Genomic DNA, 12,758 nt, shown 5'->3' with positions numbered 1-12,758 from the left:
AACATGAGATGCGTCAAAAAAAAAAAAAAAAAAAAAACCCCACCTTTGACCTAGGCCCCAAAGAATTCCAACACATAAGAACTCTAGGGAAAATGAGTGGCTCACAATAAAACCTAGTAAAACATACAAAGAAACAAGGCACTGACAGAATTATATTCACAAAGACTTTAGATAATAATCTACCATAGATTATAAAATGACTATGCGTAATAAAATTTTAAAAATAATAGAGGGGGAGAATGGACTAAAATAAAAGAAATAAAAGGCCAGGCCCGGTGACTCACACCCGTAATCCCAGCACTTTGGAAAGCCAAGGCAGGCGGATCATGAGGTCAAGAGATCGAGACCATCCTGGCCAATATGGTGAAACCCCATCTCTGCTAAAAATACAAAAATTAGCTGGGCGAGGTGGCATGCACCTGTAATCTCAGCTACTAGGGAGGCTGAGGCAGGAGAATCGCGTGAACCCCGGAGGCAGAGGTTGCAGTGAGCCAAGATCGCGTCACTGCACTCCTGGCGACAGAGCAAGACTCTGTCTCAAAAAAAAAATTAACACACTGTACAACTGCATGTAAGATGGAAAAGACAACTGGAATTAAAATGTGCTCAGGTCCTTGTAGAAGATAAGAAATCCAAAGGAAAGCAAGCAAAGGAGAAAAAGAAACAGAAAAGATAAAATGAAAGTACCAACTCAATACTAGGCCATAAGGCTAAGTCTCCATAAATTTTTCTTTTCTTTTCTTTTTTTTGAGACGGAGTCTCACTCTGTCACCCAGGCTGGAGTGCCCTGGCACAATCTCAGCTCACTGCAACCTCTGCCTCCCGGGTTCAAGCAATTCTCACGCCTCAGCCTCCCAAGTGGCTGGGATTATAGACAAACGCCACCACACACAGCTAATTTTTGTATTTTTAGTAGGGACAGGGTTTCACCATGTTGGCCAGGCTGGTCTCGAACTCCTGGCCTCAAGTGATCTGCCTGCCTCAGCCTCCCCAAGTGATGGGATTACAGGTGTGAGCCACTGTGCCCAGCCCCTACATAAATTTCAAACACTACATTCCCTGACTACAATACAATAAAGTTAGAAATCAAATAACAAAAATATAACTAGCAAAATTCTGTATGTTTGAAAATTTTAAATATCTTCCCAGAAACTATAAAACTACACATTAATGTGGATAAATCTCAATGTTAACTGAACTAATTAAATCACAGAAGGCTGAATAATGGATTCATTTACATAATTAAAGAACACATTCATAGTGGTTAACACTGCAATGAAAGATGAGAAAGATTAACACAAAATTCACTCTAGTGTCTACCAACCGGTAATAAGGGGACTGTGAGGTAGGATAGAAAGAAGGTACACAAAGGATCTCTACAGCACTATTAAGGTTTCATTTATTGAGCTGGGGCTACAGATCTGGGTGATTATTTTTATTTTTTAAACGACATATAAGCTTTGTACACTTTTGGATATTAGAACTTCAATAAAATTATAAAAAAAGAAACAGAGAGAGGGAAAAAATAATTAAGTACAATTGTCAAGATGGAGCTAAAAAATAACATGGGTGAACAAGGTGCCACCCACATCCAAACTTCCTTCCTATGTCATGCAATGCGTCTCCTCATCTGCTCCATCAATCTACAAAGGCGTAATCACTCCTGTGATACCTTTAAGAAAAGAACATGCTCTCTCAAAGCTGGGTGCAGTGGCTCATGCCTGTAATCCCACCACTTTGGGAGGCTGAGGTGGGCGGATCACCTGAGGTTAGGAGTTCAAGAGCAGCCTGGCCAACATGGCGAAACCCCATCTCTACTAAAAACACAAAAATTAGCTGGGCGTGGTGGCATGCACCTGTAATCTCAGCTACTTGGGAACCTGAGGCATGAGAATCGCTTGAACCCAGTGAGCGGAGACTGTGCCACTGCACTCCAGCCTGGGCGATGGAAAGCGATTGTGTCTCAAAAAAAAAGAAAAGAAAAGAACACGTTCTCTCATTCAAGGTTATCTTTCTATCACTCCAAGGATTCACCCCATAATCTTATCTTTTTTGATATGTTATACTCATTAAAATGTTCATATCAAATCAAGTTTGTAGACACTTGTCCTTACCACCTTACAAAAAGTGAGATGGTATCAACAGAAGTAAGACACTGCTTTACCTGCATGTCACTTTTGGCAGCTTTCACAGCACTGAAAAGATCATTGGCTGGTGGCTCTGACTGTTTCCGGTTATGGCCATGTACCACTCGGGACCCTTTCTTTGGATGTTTTGCCACCTGATATGTATAAAGAGATCAGAAATATAAAAAAAGGTAAAAGTGACATTAACACTTGGTTTCATCATTATCATACAAGTAGGCTTAAGCTGCCAATTCCACAGCAGAATCTGAGTTAGACTCAGTCCTGAAATAGTTGATTTTTATACTATTATGAAATTTATTAACTTTTTTCTCTAGGAGAAAAAAAAAGTTCTTGAGTCCCTTTCCCGTATCTCTACATCCTAACATCCTTTTCTCTTATTATCTTCGAAATTTCTCTTCTTCCTATTTCCATCCCTTAATCTTGTCTTTTTATGAACCATATCACCTGAACCTCTTTTAGGCTTTTTTTTTTTTTTTTTTTTTTTTAAGACAAAGTCTTGCTCTGTCGCCCAGGCTGGAGTGCAGAGGCACAATCTCAGCACACTGCAAGCTCCGCCCTCTGGCTTCATTCTCCTGCCTCAGCCTCCTGAGTAGCTGGGCTGCTTCCTCCACAAGATTCAAAAACAGAAGAAAAATGGCTGACTCACCGGCGTTGTTTTCGGTGGTCGTTTTGCTGCTCTCTTCTTCACACTGCGATTCAAGCTATCTTCAAAGTCACTGCCTTCATCAGCTAACAAAGAGTCACTATTCCTGTGAGAAAGTATGGTTCTCTTGAAATACAACCATCCTATTCCTTCCATATAAAAGGCTAATGAATTATAGTTTCTCTGTCTCTCACCGCACCCCATCTCCATGAGAAAAACATATTCGGATTTTAAGAAAAAATGAGCTTCTTATTAGTAGGAAGTTGGGACAAAATCTTTTGTGTTTGTTTTTGAGACGGAGTTTCACTCTTGTCACCCAGGCTAGAGTGCAATGGCGTGATCTCGGCTCACTGCAACCTCCACTTCCCAGGTTCAAGCGATTCTCCTACCTCAGCCTCCGAGTAGCTGGGATTACAGGTGTTTCATGTTGGCCAGGCTGGTCTCAAACTCCTGACCTCAGGTGATCCACCCGCCTCAGCCTCCCAGGCTTGAGCCACCACACCCAGCTGAGACAAAGTCTTAAAGGAAAACTTTCATGTGAAAGCAATGGAGACGAAGAATGAGGAAATGAGGCAGGGGAAGGACAACCCTTCCTAGTATTCTCTCCGAATAAGAGAATCAAATGATACTCACTTAGCAGGTAGAGATCACTGCTCTTCGTAGAGAAAAATAATCATGGCTCAGGAAGTCATCTATCACTCAACCAGAAATGGAAGAGTAATATGTACCTAAATTTCACCCCCTTGAAACATAAACTACATGTCTTATCAATTCAAGTTTATAACATTGATATAATCTGGTCCCCCACAGTAGTACTGACAGAAACAGAAATGATTCAGAGAAAGCCAATTAAAACAGCCAGGGGATAAAGCAGATCTATATGAAATTAGCTTTTTTCCTTCTGGAAACAAAAAACCAAGATATATTATTATAACCTACACAGAATAAACTCATGTATGGTAATAAATAAAGATACACAGACCTGTTTACAAAATCCTCAAGTAGGAGAACTAGGGGACACCGGCTAAAAAGTATATACAATTTGCCAGGCAACAAATAAAGAACTCTTTACTCCCCCATCTGCCACCTCTCAGCCCCCACCAGGGGTTGTACATGCTGAACACAGAAATGTGTTTAAGAGAGGTTTAGATAAGATGGATAATGGATTAAAAATAGGATGTGCTTGAACCCGGGAGGCAGAGGTTGCAGTGAGCCGAGATCACGCCACTGCACTCCAGCCTGGGCAACAAGGCAAGACTCTGTCTCCAAAAAAAAAAAAAGAAAGAAAGAAAAACAGGATGTACTACTATTTTGATGTCTACAACACCTAAGACTGCCAACACCTAGAGCTGGAGGGAGGGTGTCACTGTGCTGAACGAGTATAGCACTTCTGGTGTTTTCACACAGTCCCACGCATATTATCATCAATGTGGGGAAACAAGAGGCAGAAGGCTGCGACAGACACAGGAAGTGGCCGCACAATGCAACATCTACTTACCCCTCTGATGTATGGTTTGAGTCCCTGTCATCAAAGGGTAGACTGGCAGAGGAACTAGAAGACGCAGACAAGGCCCTCTTGGCACCTCCCGCAGCTCTTTGCAGTGGGGAGGACATGCTTGGAGAGGAGGAGCTACGGCGCCAGGACGATGAGGACTGCAGGTTAGGTATGGCGATCCAGCTGGAGAAAGAAAGAAATACAAGAAAGGGCTCCTGTCACAGCACTTCTCCATCCCCGGCCCTGACCAGTCCCTTTCTTTCCAAGGGAATGGTTCTAGAACTCTGGGGTCGGGTGAGTGGGACCAAAAACTAAGACAAAGGCTGGGCACCATGGCTCATGCCTATAATCCCAGCACTTTGGGAGGCCGAGGTAGGAGGATGGCTTGAGCCCAGGAGTTCAAGACCAGCCTGGGCAATACAGCAAGATCCCATTTCTACAAAAAAAAAATAATAATAGGTGTGGTAGCACATGCCTGTATTCAGCTATTCAGGAGGCTGAGGTAGGAGGACTGCTTGAGTCCAGGAGTTCAAGGCTACAGTGAGCTATGATCACACCACTGTACTCCAGCCTGGGTGACAGAGCAAGACCCTGTCCCCCCAAAAAAAGAAAAAAAAAGTAATAATAAATAAGAAAAATGGCTGGGCACGGTGACTCATGCCTGTAACTCCAGCACTTTGGGACACCGAGGCAGGCAGATCACCTGAGGTCGGGGGTTCGAGACCAGCCTGACCAACATGGAGAAACCCTGTCTCTACTAAAAATACAAAATTAGCCAGGTGTGATGGCATATGCCTGTAATCCCAGCTACTCGGGAGGCTGAGGCAGGAGAATCGCTTGAACATGGAAGGCAGAAGTTGCAGTGAGCTGAGATTGTGCCATTGCACTCTAGCCTGGGCAACAAGAGCTAAACTCCATCTCAAAATTAAATAAATAAGACAAAGAGCTGACCTAAGGTATCAAGGGATTAAGGCCAACAACCCCCGCAGAAACTGGACAGCGGGTTTGGAGCTGCTCTCCAACAGCTGAGGAAGTCACACACCAGGGCAGCTTCAGACACATCTCTCTAGAGGCTGTGGAAGTGCAAACTGCCTGTTGCAAGTAAATTTAACTCATAGGTTTTTTCTTTAAAAAAAAAAAAAAAACACGCTGGGTGCAGTAGATCATACCTGTAATCCCAGACCTTTAGGCAGCTGAGGCGGGAGGACTGCTTGAGCCCAGTAGTTCAAGACCAGCCTGGGCAACATAGCAAGACCCCATCTCTACAAAAAATAAGCAAAAACTAGCTACGTGTGGTGGCGCACAGCTGTGGTCCCAGCTACTCATGAGGCTGAGGCAGGAAGACTGCTTGAGCCCAGCAGTTTGAGACGACTTGGCAACATGAGATGCGTCAAAAAAAAAAAAAAAAAAAAATCCGAGCAAAGCACACACCAGGGCAGCTTCAGACACAGCCCTCTCTAGAGGCTTCAGAAGTGTAAACTGCCTGCTGCAAGGGAATTTAACTCATAGATTTAAAAAAAAAAAAAAAAGGCAAGGCGCCCACGGTGGCTCAAACCTGGAATCCTGGCACTTTGAGCGGCTGAAGCAGGAAGCCTGCCTGACCCCAACAGTTTGAAATCAGCCTGGGCAACATAGCAAGACCCTGTCTCTACGAAACAAAACAAAACAAAACAACTAGCCAGGAGTGGTGGTGCACCTGTAGTCCCAGCTACTGTGGAGAATGAGGCGGGATGATCACCTGAGCCCAGGAGGTCGAGGCTGCAGTGAGTTATGACTGCACCATGCACTCCAGCCTGGGCAACAGAGCAAGACTGTCTCAAAAAATAGTAATGACAAATAAATAAGACAAAGAAAGCACCAAGGGATTGCAGACACCAAGGCCCCAGAAACTCGGCAGTGAGTTTGGAATTGCTCTCCAAAAGCTGAGGCGTAGTGCACGGTGGCTCCCGCCTATAATTCCAGTACTTTGGGAGGACGAAGCGGGAGCATCGCTTGGGCCCACGAGTTCAAGACCAGCCTGAGCCACATAGCAAGGCCCTGTCTTTTAAAAAAAAAAAAAAAAAAAATTAAATTAAAAAAAAGCCAAGCAAGGCAAACAGAAAGGCAGCTTCAGACACACCCCTCTCTGGAGGCTTCGGAAGTATAAACTGCCTGCTGCAAGGGAACTTACAGGTTCTTAAAAATGAAATAAAACTAAACCAATAAATAAGAAAAAAAAATACAGAAAGACCCCAGGCTTACGTTTTCTAGAGGACTAGCACCTGATTCCACCTGGAATGGAACGGGAGGCTCTTAAGGATTTGGGGGTGGAAGCGCCATGAGAGTAGAGCTGGAAAAGCAAAAGGAGTAAAGGCAGGCGCGCATTTCCCGTTTTTCCATAAGGTAAAAATATCTACGACTGCCCCTGGGGTAACCGGCTTCGGGATGAGGAGCCTTCCAAGCGCTTAGGAGAGTGGACTCTCAGTCTCCGGAGGCCTGGGGAGGGGATTCTCCGGCTCTGTGGCAGAGGCCATTAGGGGCACGGCCCAGGAAGGCTCCTAGTATCAGGGCCGGGAGGGTCGCGAGACGATGCGTTCTTGTGTCAAGGAGAAACCTCACTGTCAGAGCCTGGAAGAGCGACTTCTGGCGAAGCAGGGTTCAGGGAAGGCCCCCCACCTCAGGTCCCTCAGGTGTCTCTCGCTACCCCACCTTCCGCACAGGCGCCCGCCGCTGCCCTTCCGGTGGCGAAAGAGTTCAGAAAAGCGCGGGAAGGCACAAAACACGCTGTGCGCAAGCGCAATCCCAACGGCTCGCCCAGGGCCAGTAGCTATCGCGATGCTTGGGAGTGTGCGAGCTGGTGCGCGCCACGTTTGAGTTAACGCCGCTCCACAGCCTCGTGTGGCCTCAAGCTCTCAGGCGTGCTGCCCTGTCACGTGGGCTTGGGCACGCGTGCGGTCCGCTTTAGCTCCGCCCCCACCCAGGCCCCACCCCCACAACCCTCAATCTCCCCCTCCATTGGACGGGTTTCGGACCAGACTTGTAGTAACCCCTTTAATATGGCTTCTCAATTGCCATAGGCTGGATTCCACCCAGGCCCCGCCTTTTGAACAGGATCGCCACGCCCCAAAGGGAGACCACGCCCCCATTTTACCAACCTCCTCAGTGACGGCCGGTTCCCGCCCCCCTGCCGAGCTTCTGCGCTACATTGGCTTAATTTCTTCCTTGCCCCCGCCCCTGAAGCCGGCTCCGAGCCATTATTGGCGGGGCCCCGCCTCGGACCCCGCCCCCTGTCCGGCTCCCCGCTCCCATTGTCTCGGCAGATGCCGCCTGGTCCAGCTATCGTGCTCGGTATTCAGTTTTCGGGGATAGCACTCTTTTTCTGACCCGCGGAGCGGTCCCGCGGCCGAGTACCGGATTCCCGAGTTTGGGAGGCTCTTCTTTCCTCCTTAGGACCCACTTTGCCGTCCCGGGGTGGCTGCAGCTATGTTCGTGCTGCGACCTCTCCTGCTTCTGCTGCTGCCTCTGTGTCCCGGTCCTGGTCCCGGACCCGGGAGCGAGGCAAAGGTCACCCGGAGTTGTGCAGAGACCCGGCAGGTGCTGGGGGCCCGGGGATATAGCTTAAACCTAATCCCTCCCGCCCTGATCTCAGGTGAGGAGAAAGAGGAAGACTAGAGAATTGGGGGTGGGGGCGGGGGCGGGGCCTCCTCATCTCACAATAACTCTCTTCCCTTTCAGAGTGACCGTTATACTAATCTTTTCATCCCACAGTAGTGTCTGTTCTCCTCCTGTAACTTCCTTACCGGGATCACAATAACCCTGCTATGCACAGAATAGCGCTCTTACTCCATCCCCATCCCAGGAATCCCCTCCTCGTAATTAACACCCCCCTATGTGTTTCTTTCTTCACAGCCATGTTCTCCCTGTTTCTGTTAGCCCCTTCTATGAGAATACTTTATTGCTCACCCAGTAACCCCACCCTTCCAAGCCCCTTTCTTCATCCCCTAGAAGCTGTCCTCCAAGTCCCTTGAGGTCTGGGGTGTGGACGTTGGGGAGGGTCACCTGAGGACACTCTGACCACTGACTTGGCCCTCAGGGCAGCTGTTAAATAGATGATCCCGTGGCTAATGGGAGTGAACTTGGGATGGGTGAGGAGACAATAAGGTGGGGAATAGGGTCAGGTGGGGAAGAGGGTGCAGACAATAGAAAAGAGACCAGGCAGGTAGAAGAGAAGGCATCATCCCCAGAGAGAGGCGGAAAATGGAAGGAATTTTAGGATATCACTTCCCACCATTCCTTCACATCTCCTCTGTCCAGGTGAGCACCTCCGGGTCTGTCCCCAGGAGTACACCTGCTGTTCCAGTGAGACAGAGCAGAGGCTGATCAGGGAGACTGAGGCCACCTTCCGAAGCCTGGTGGAGGACAGCGGCTCCTTTCTGGTTCACACACTGGCTGCCAGGCACAGAAAATTTGATGGTGAGGACCTGGGGTCCCCAAACTCAGCTTCATAGCTCCTCTCGGCGCTTAGGACCCCAGCAAGCCTCCTGTCCCCACTCCTTACTCGGTCTGTGAAGATTCCATCCCCTCCCAGCCCTGGTTTAGCCCGCCCACCCCCCAGACTCTATCTCCAGGGCCCTGCCCTCCCTCATTCCCTGTCTGCCCCATCTCTGAGAGTTACTCAGTTTCTGATTCACTTGTCTTTTCTCTTCTCTCCCATCCCCTCCTGCCTCTGCCTGTTCACTTTTCTCCCCTTCTCTGGCCTCACCCACCTTCCACCTGTTCCCTGCATTTGCTGCAGAGTTTTTTCTGGAGATGCTCTCGATAGCCCAGCATTCTCTGACCCAGCTCTTCTCCCACTCCTACGGCCGCCTGTATGCTCAGCACGCTCTCATATTCAATGGCCTGTTCTCTCGGCTGCGAGACTTCTATGGGGAATCTGGTGAGGGGTTGGATGACACCTTGGCGGATTTCTGGGCACAGCTCCTGGAGAGAGTGTTCCCGCTGCTGCACCCGCAGTACAGCTTCCCCCCTGACTACCTGCTCTGCCTCTCACGCTTGGCCTCATCTACCGATGGCTCTCTGCAGCCCTTCGGGGACTCACCCCGCCGCCTCCGCCTGCAGGTGAGGGATCCTGAGGCCTGAGCTTCAACCACTTCTGACCTAGTGACCCCTGAACTGTGCACCACTCATCTCCAAACTGGTGTGTTCCAGTCACCTCTGACCTGGTGATCCTCCCATCCTGCATTGAAGCCATTTCTGACCTGGTGATCCCTATCCTGAGCTTTACTTACCACTGCCCGACCCAGTGCCCCTTGGTCTTCTTGAAGCAGATGCCCCCACCCCTGCCACCTCCCATTCTGTGCCCTAGTTTCACACAAACACTCACCTACCCTTAACCTCCAGCCACCTTTGTGCCAACCCCTCCCTAATCCTAACACCTTGACTTCCTCTGGTTCAACTAAACAGGAATTATATATTCAATATGCAAAAGGCATTTTCTTTTATAGTATCACATTTAGTTGTCATCATCACCCTGCAAGGTAGAGAGTCATGCCCTTATTTTACAGATGAGAAAACTGAGGCTCCCAGAGGTTAAGCTTTCCAGCCAGTAAATGGCAGAACCGTGGCTCACATCCAGGTCTTCTGGCTTCAAGTTCAGTGTTAGTTCCGATATACAATTTCTCTATCTCTAAGCCCTGTACAACATAATCCCTCCATCTCTTCCCAAGCCTTCCTTTGGTTTTCTTTAAGACTATAATTCCTGTGGGGCTCTTGAACCTGCCTCTCTGTACCACCCAACACTCGACCCACTTTGAGAGAACCCCACAAACCCAACCCTCACTGCTCTTGATGCAGTCTCTTGGCTCCAGCCTTGACTGACCCATAACACCCTTGTGGTTTTTCTCATCTTCTTTGCCTTCTCTCAGATAACCCGGACCCTGGTGGCTGCCCGAGCCTTTGTGCAGGGCCTGGAGACTGGAAGAAATGTGGTCAGCGAAGCACTTAAGGTTAGAGTGGGCAGGGGCCAGGGAGGGAGAGGCGGAAGTGAGAGAGACCCCACGAGGAAGAATTAGCCACCAGCCGGCAGGACAGGCCTGGGGCTATGTCTGCCTCCAGGCCCGGGGCTCTGTCTGCCTCTAGGCCCTGGTGTCCCAGGATGAATTAGGAAGGAGGGAGCTGGAGTGAAACCTCCACTGGTCCACGATCCATGATCTCTGACCCCCTCCTCCCCTCTGTGGACCCTTACCCCCCTCAGTCCCCAAGGGCCTGCTCATCTCCACAACAGTCAGAGATTGGATACTGCCCCTGCCCAACCCCCCAGGAGCCCTCAATGACTCTACTTCCCTGCTACTGAAGGCCAGATGCCTGGCTTGGCCTCTGTCACTGCCCATCCTCTACCTGACCTCCCAGCCTCACCTTCTGCCTCCTGACCACCTCCTCCCTCCCCAGCTGTGATGGGCTCACTCTTGTCCTTGAATCTTCCCTCCACCCCTAACTGCCTCTCTAGTTCCACCCCTCCCACGAATCAGTGTCAGCAACCTGGAACCTCCCTCCTCAGATCTGTGACAATCTCACCTGCTGCCACATGGGGTCACCAGCCCTAGGCGTGGGGTGGGGTATGTGATTTCTGTCTGTGCCTGGCACCAAGCCGGGCTGAGAGCAGCCACAATGTTTGTGGAGGACATAGCCCCACTCTCTGCCCCCAGGTGCCGGTGTCTGAAGGCTGCAGCCAGGCTCTGATGCGTCTCATCGGCTGTCCCCTTTGCCGAGGAGTCCCCTCACTTATGCCCTGCCAGGGCTTCTGCCTCAACGTGGTTCGTGGCTGTCTCAGCAGCAGGGGACTGGAACCTGACTGGGGCAACTATTTGGGTGAGGGGATTCAAGAAAGCCTGGAGCCAGGCATGGTGGCTCACACCTGTAATCACAGCACTTTGAGAGACTGAGAGGCAGGAGGATCACTTGAGGCCAGGAGTTAGAACCCAGCCAGGGCAACATAGCTAGACATCATCTCTAAAAGAAAAGAAAAGAAAAGAAAAGGAAGGAAGGAAGGAAGGAAGGAAGGAAGGAAGGAAGGAAGGAAGGAAAGAAAGAAAAGAAAGAAAGAAGGAAAGAAAGAAGGAAGGAAGGAAGGAAAGAAGGAAAGAAAGAAGGAAAGAAAGGAAGGAAGGAGGAAGGAGAAAGAAAGAAAGAAAAAGAAAAAGAAAGAAAGAAAGAAAGAAAGAAAGAAAGAAAGAAAGAGAAAGAAAGAAAGAAAGAAAAGAAAAGAAAAGAAAGAAAGAAAGAAATTAGCCAGGCGTGGTAGCGCCCACGCCTGTAGTCCCAGTTACTCCTAAGGCTGAGGCAGGAGGATCACTTGAGGCCAGGAGTTGGAAGCCAGCCTGGGCAATGTAACTAGACCCCATCTCTACCAAAAAAAAAAAAAAAAAAAAAAGAAAGAAAGAACTTATTAGGCATGGTGGCACACGTGCCTGTTGTCCCAGTTACTCCAGAGGCTGAGGCAGGAGGCTCCCTTGATCCCAGGAGTTAGAGGCTGCAGTAAGCTATGAGGGCGCCCCTATACTCTACCCTGGGTGAGAGAGTAAGACCCTGTCTTTTTAAAAAATCCTTAAATTGGCCAGGCACGGTGGCTTACGCCTATAATCCTAGCAGTTTGGGAGACCGAGGCAGGCGGATCACAAGGACAAGGTCAGGAGTTCGAGACCAGCCTGGCCAATAGGGTAAAATCCTGTCTCTACCGAAAAGAAAAAAGAAAAAAAAAATACAAAAATTAGCCGGGCATGGTGGCAGGCGCCTGTAGGCTGATGCAGAAGAATTGCTTGAACCCAGGAGGCCGAGGTTGCATGACCCGAGATGACGCCAATGCACTCCATCGAGCCTGGGCGATAGTGGGAGACTCAGTCTCAAAAAAAAAAAAAAATCCGAAAATCCTAAAATTTAAATTTAAATTTTAAAAAAGTCTGGAATGGAGGAGGGTCCCGAGTAAGGCTGGGGGTGAACTGGAGAGGGGCTCTAAAGCCAAATTGGGGGAAAACATGAGAGGGAGCTCATGTGAGTTTCCCCGAAACACTCTGCTGCTTCTCTAAAGCCCGAATGAGGATTTTCGGGAACATCCTAGTTCAGTATCACCACTCATCCCATCCTTTCTCTTTCTCTGCCTCCCTTAAGATGGTCTCCTGATCCTGGCTGATAAGCTTCAGGGCCCCTTTTCCTTTGAGCTTGCGGCTGAGTCCATTGGGGTGAAGATCTCGGAGGGTTTGATGTACCTGCAGGAAAACAGTGCGAAGGTGTCCGCCCAGGTACAGGGGAGAGAAGGGTGGAGGTGAGGCCCGGGGCGGGGACGGTGTGGGGGATCTGAGAAGAGACTCTGGGGTCAGAGTGAGGACGCAGTGTGGTTCCCCCCAGGGTGACTGTGTGAGGTCTCTTCCCCGTGCCGCAGGTGTTTCAGGAGTGCGGCCCCCCGCACCCGGTGCCGGCCCGCAACCGTCGAGCCCCGCCG

The 12,758-nt window shown here is 49.3% G+C and overlaps 3 protein-coding genes across 6 annotated transcripts in view; 1 reads left to right on the top strand and 2 right to left on the bottom strand.

Annotated features, from left to right (window-relative positions):
• PVRIG (poliovirus receptor related immunoglobulin domain containing) overlaps positions 1 to 2,863 on the bottom strand; it is a 45,233-nt gene extending 42,370 nt beyond the window's left edge. Inside the window, exons 1-2 of the mRNA XM_011943892.1 lie at positions 2,794 to 2,863; positions 2,165 to 2,281 (exon numbers count right to left, since the gene is read on the bottom strand). The gene's annotated coding sequence lies outside the window, so the exon portion shown is untranslated. The remainder of the gene's footprint in view (positions 1 to 2,164; positions 2,282 to 2,793) is intronic.
• STAG3 (stromal antigen 3) overlaps positions 1 to 7,384 on the bottom strand; it is a 38,912-nt gene extending 31,528 nt beyond the window's left edge. For 2 of the 4 annotated variants that reach the window (XM_011943893.1, XM_011943895.1), the window contains exons 1-4: positions 6,941 to 7,204; positions 4,289 to 4,468; positions 2,794 to 2,896; positions 2,165 to 2,281 (exon numbers count right to left, since the gene is read on the bottom strand). In XM_011943893.1, coding sequence (XP_011799283.1) covers positions 2,165 to 2,281; positions 2,794 to 2,896; positions 4,289 to 4,404 — 336 coding nt within the window. In that variant the 5' untranslated portion in view covers positions 4,405 to 4,468; positions 6,941 to 7,204. Of the gene's footprint in view, positions 1 to 2,164; positions 2,282 to 2,793; positions 2,897 to 4,288; positions 4,469 to 6,940 lie in introns of all 4 variants that reach the window. The other 2 variants (XM_011943896.1, XM_011943897.1) reach the window with 2 other exon arrangements.
• Positions 7,385 to 7,520: 136 nt separating this feature from the next.
• The window catches only part of GPC2 (glypican 2), a 7,781-nt gene continuing 2,543 nt past the window's right edge, over positions 7,521 to 12,758 (top strand). The window contains exons 1-7 of the mRNA XM_011943954.1: positions 7,521 to 7,913; positions 8,579 to 8,737; positions 9,060 to 9,382; positions 10,189 to 10,269; positions 10,969 to 11,131; positions 12,428 to 12,558; positions 12,699 to 12,757. Coding sequence (XP_011799344.1) covers positions 7,748 to 7,913; positions 8,579 to 8,737; positions 9,060 to 9,382; positions 10,189 to 10,269; positions 10,969 to 11,131; positions 12,428 to 12,558; positions 12,699 to 12,757 — 1,082 coding nt within the window. The 5' untranslated portion in view covers positions 7,521 to 7,747. The remainder of the gene's footprint in view (positions 7,914 to 8,578; positions 8,738 to 9,059; positions 9,383 to 10,188; positions 10,270 to 10,968; positions 11,132 to 12,427; positions 12,559 to 12,698; position 12,758) is intronic.

The sequence above is a fragment of the Colobus angolensis genome, unplaced genomic scaffold, assembly GCF_000951035.1.
Source record: "Colobus angolensis palliatus isolate OR3802 unplaced genomic scaffold, Cang.pa_1.0 Scaffold222, whole genome shotgun sequence".
In the NCBI taxonomy this organism is placed as follows: Eukaryota; Metazoa; Chordata; class Mammalia; order Primates; family Cercopithecidae; genus Colobus; species Colobus angolensis.
The sequence above is the reverse complement of the archived record's forward strand: the minus strand, read 5'-3'. Positions and strand labels throughout refer to the sequence as shown.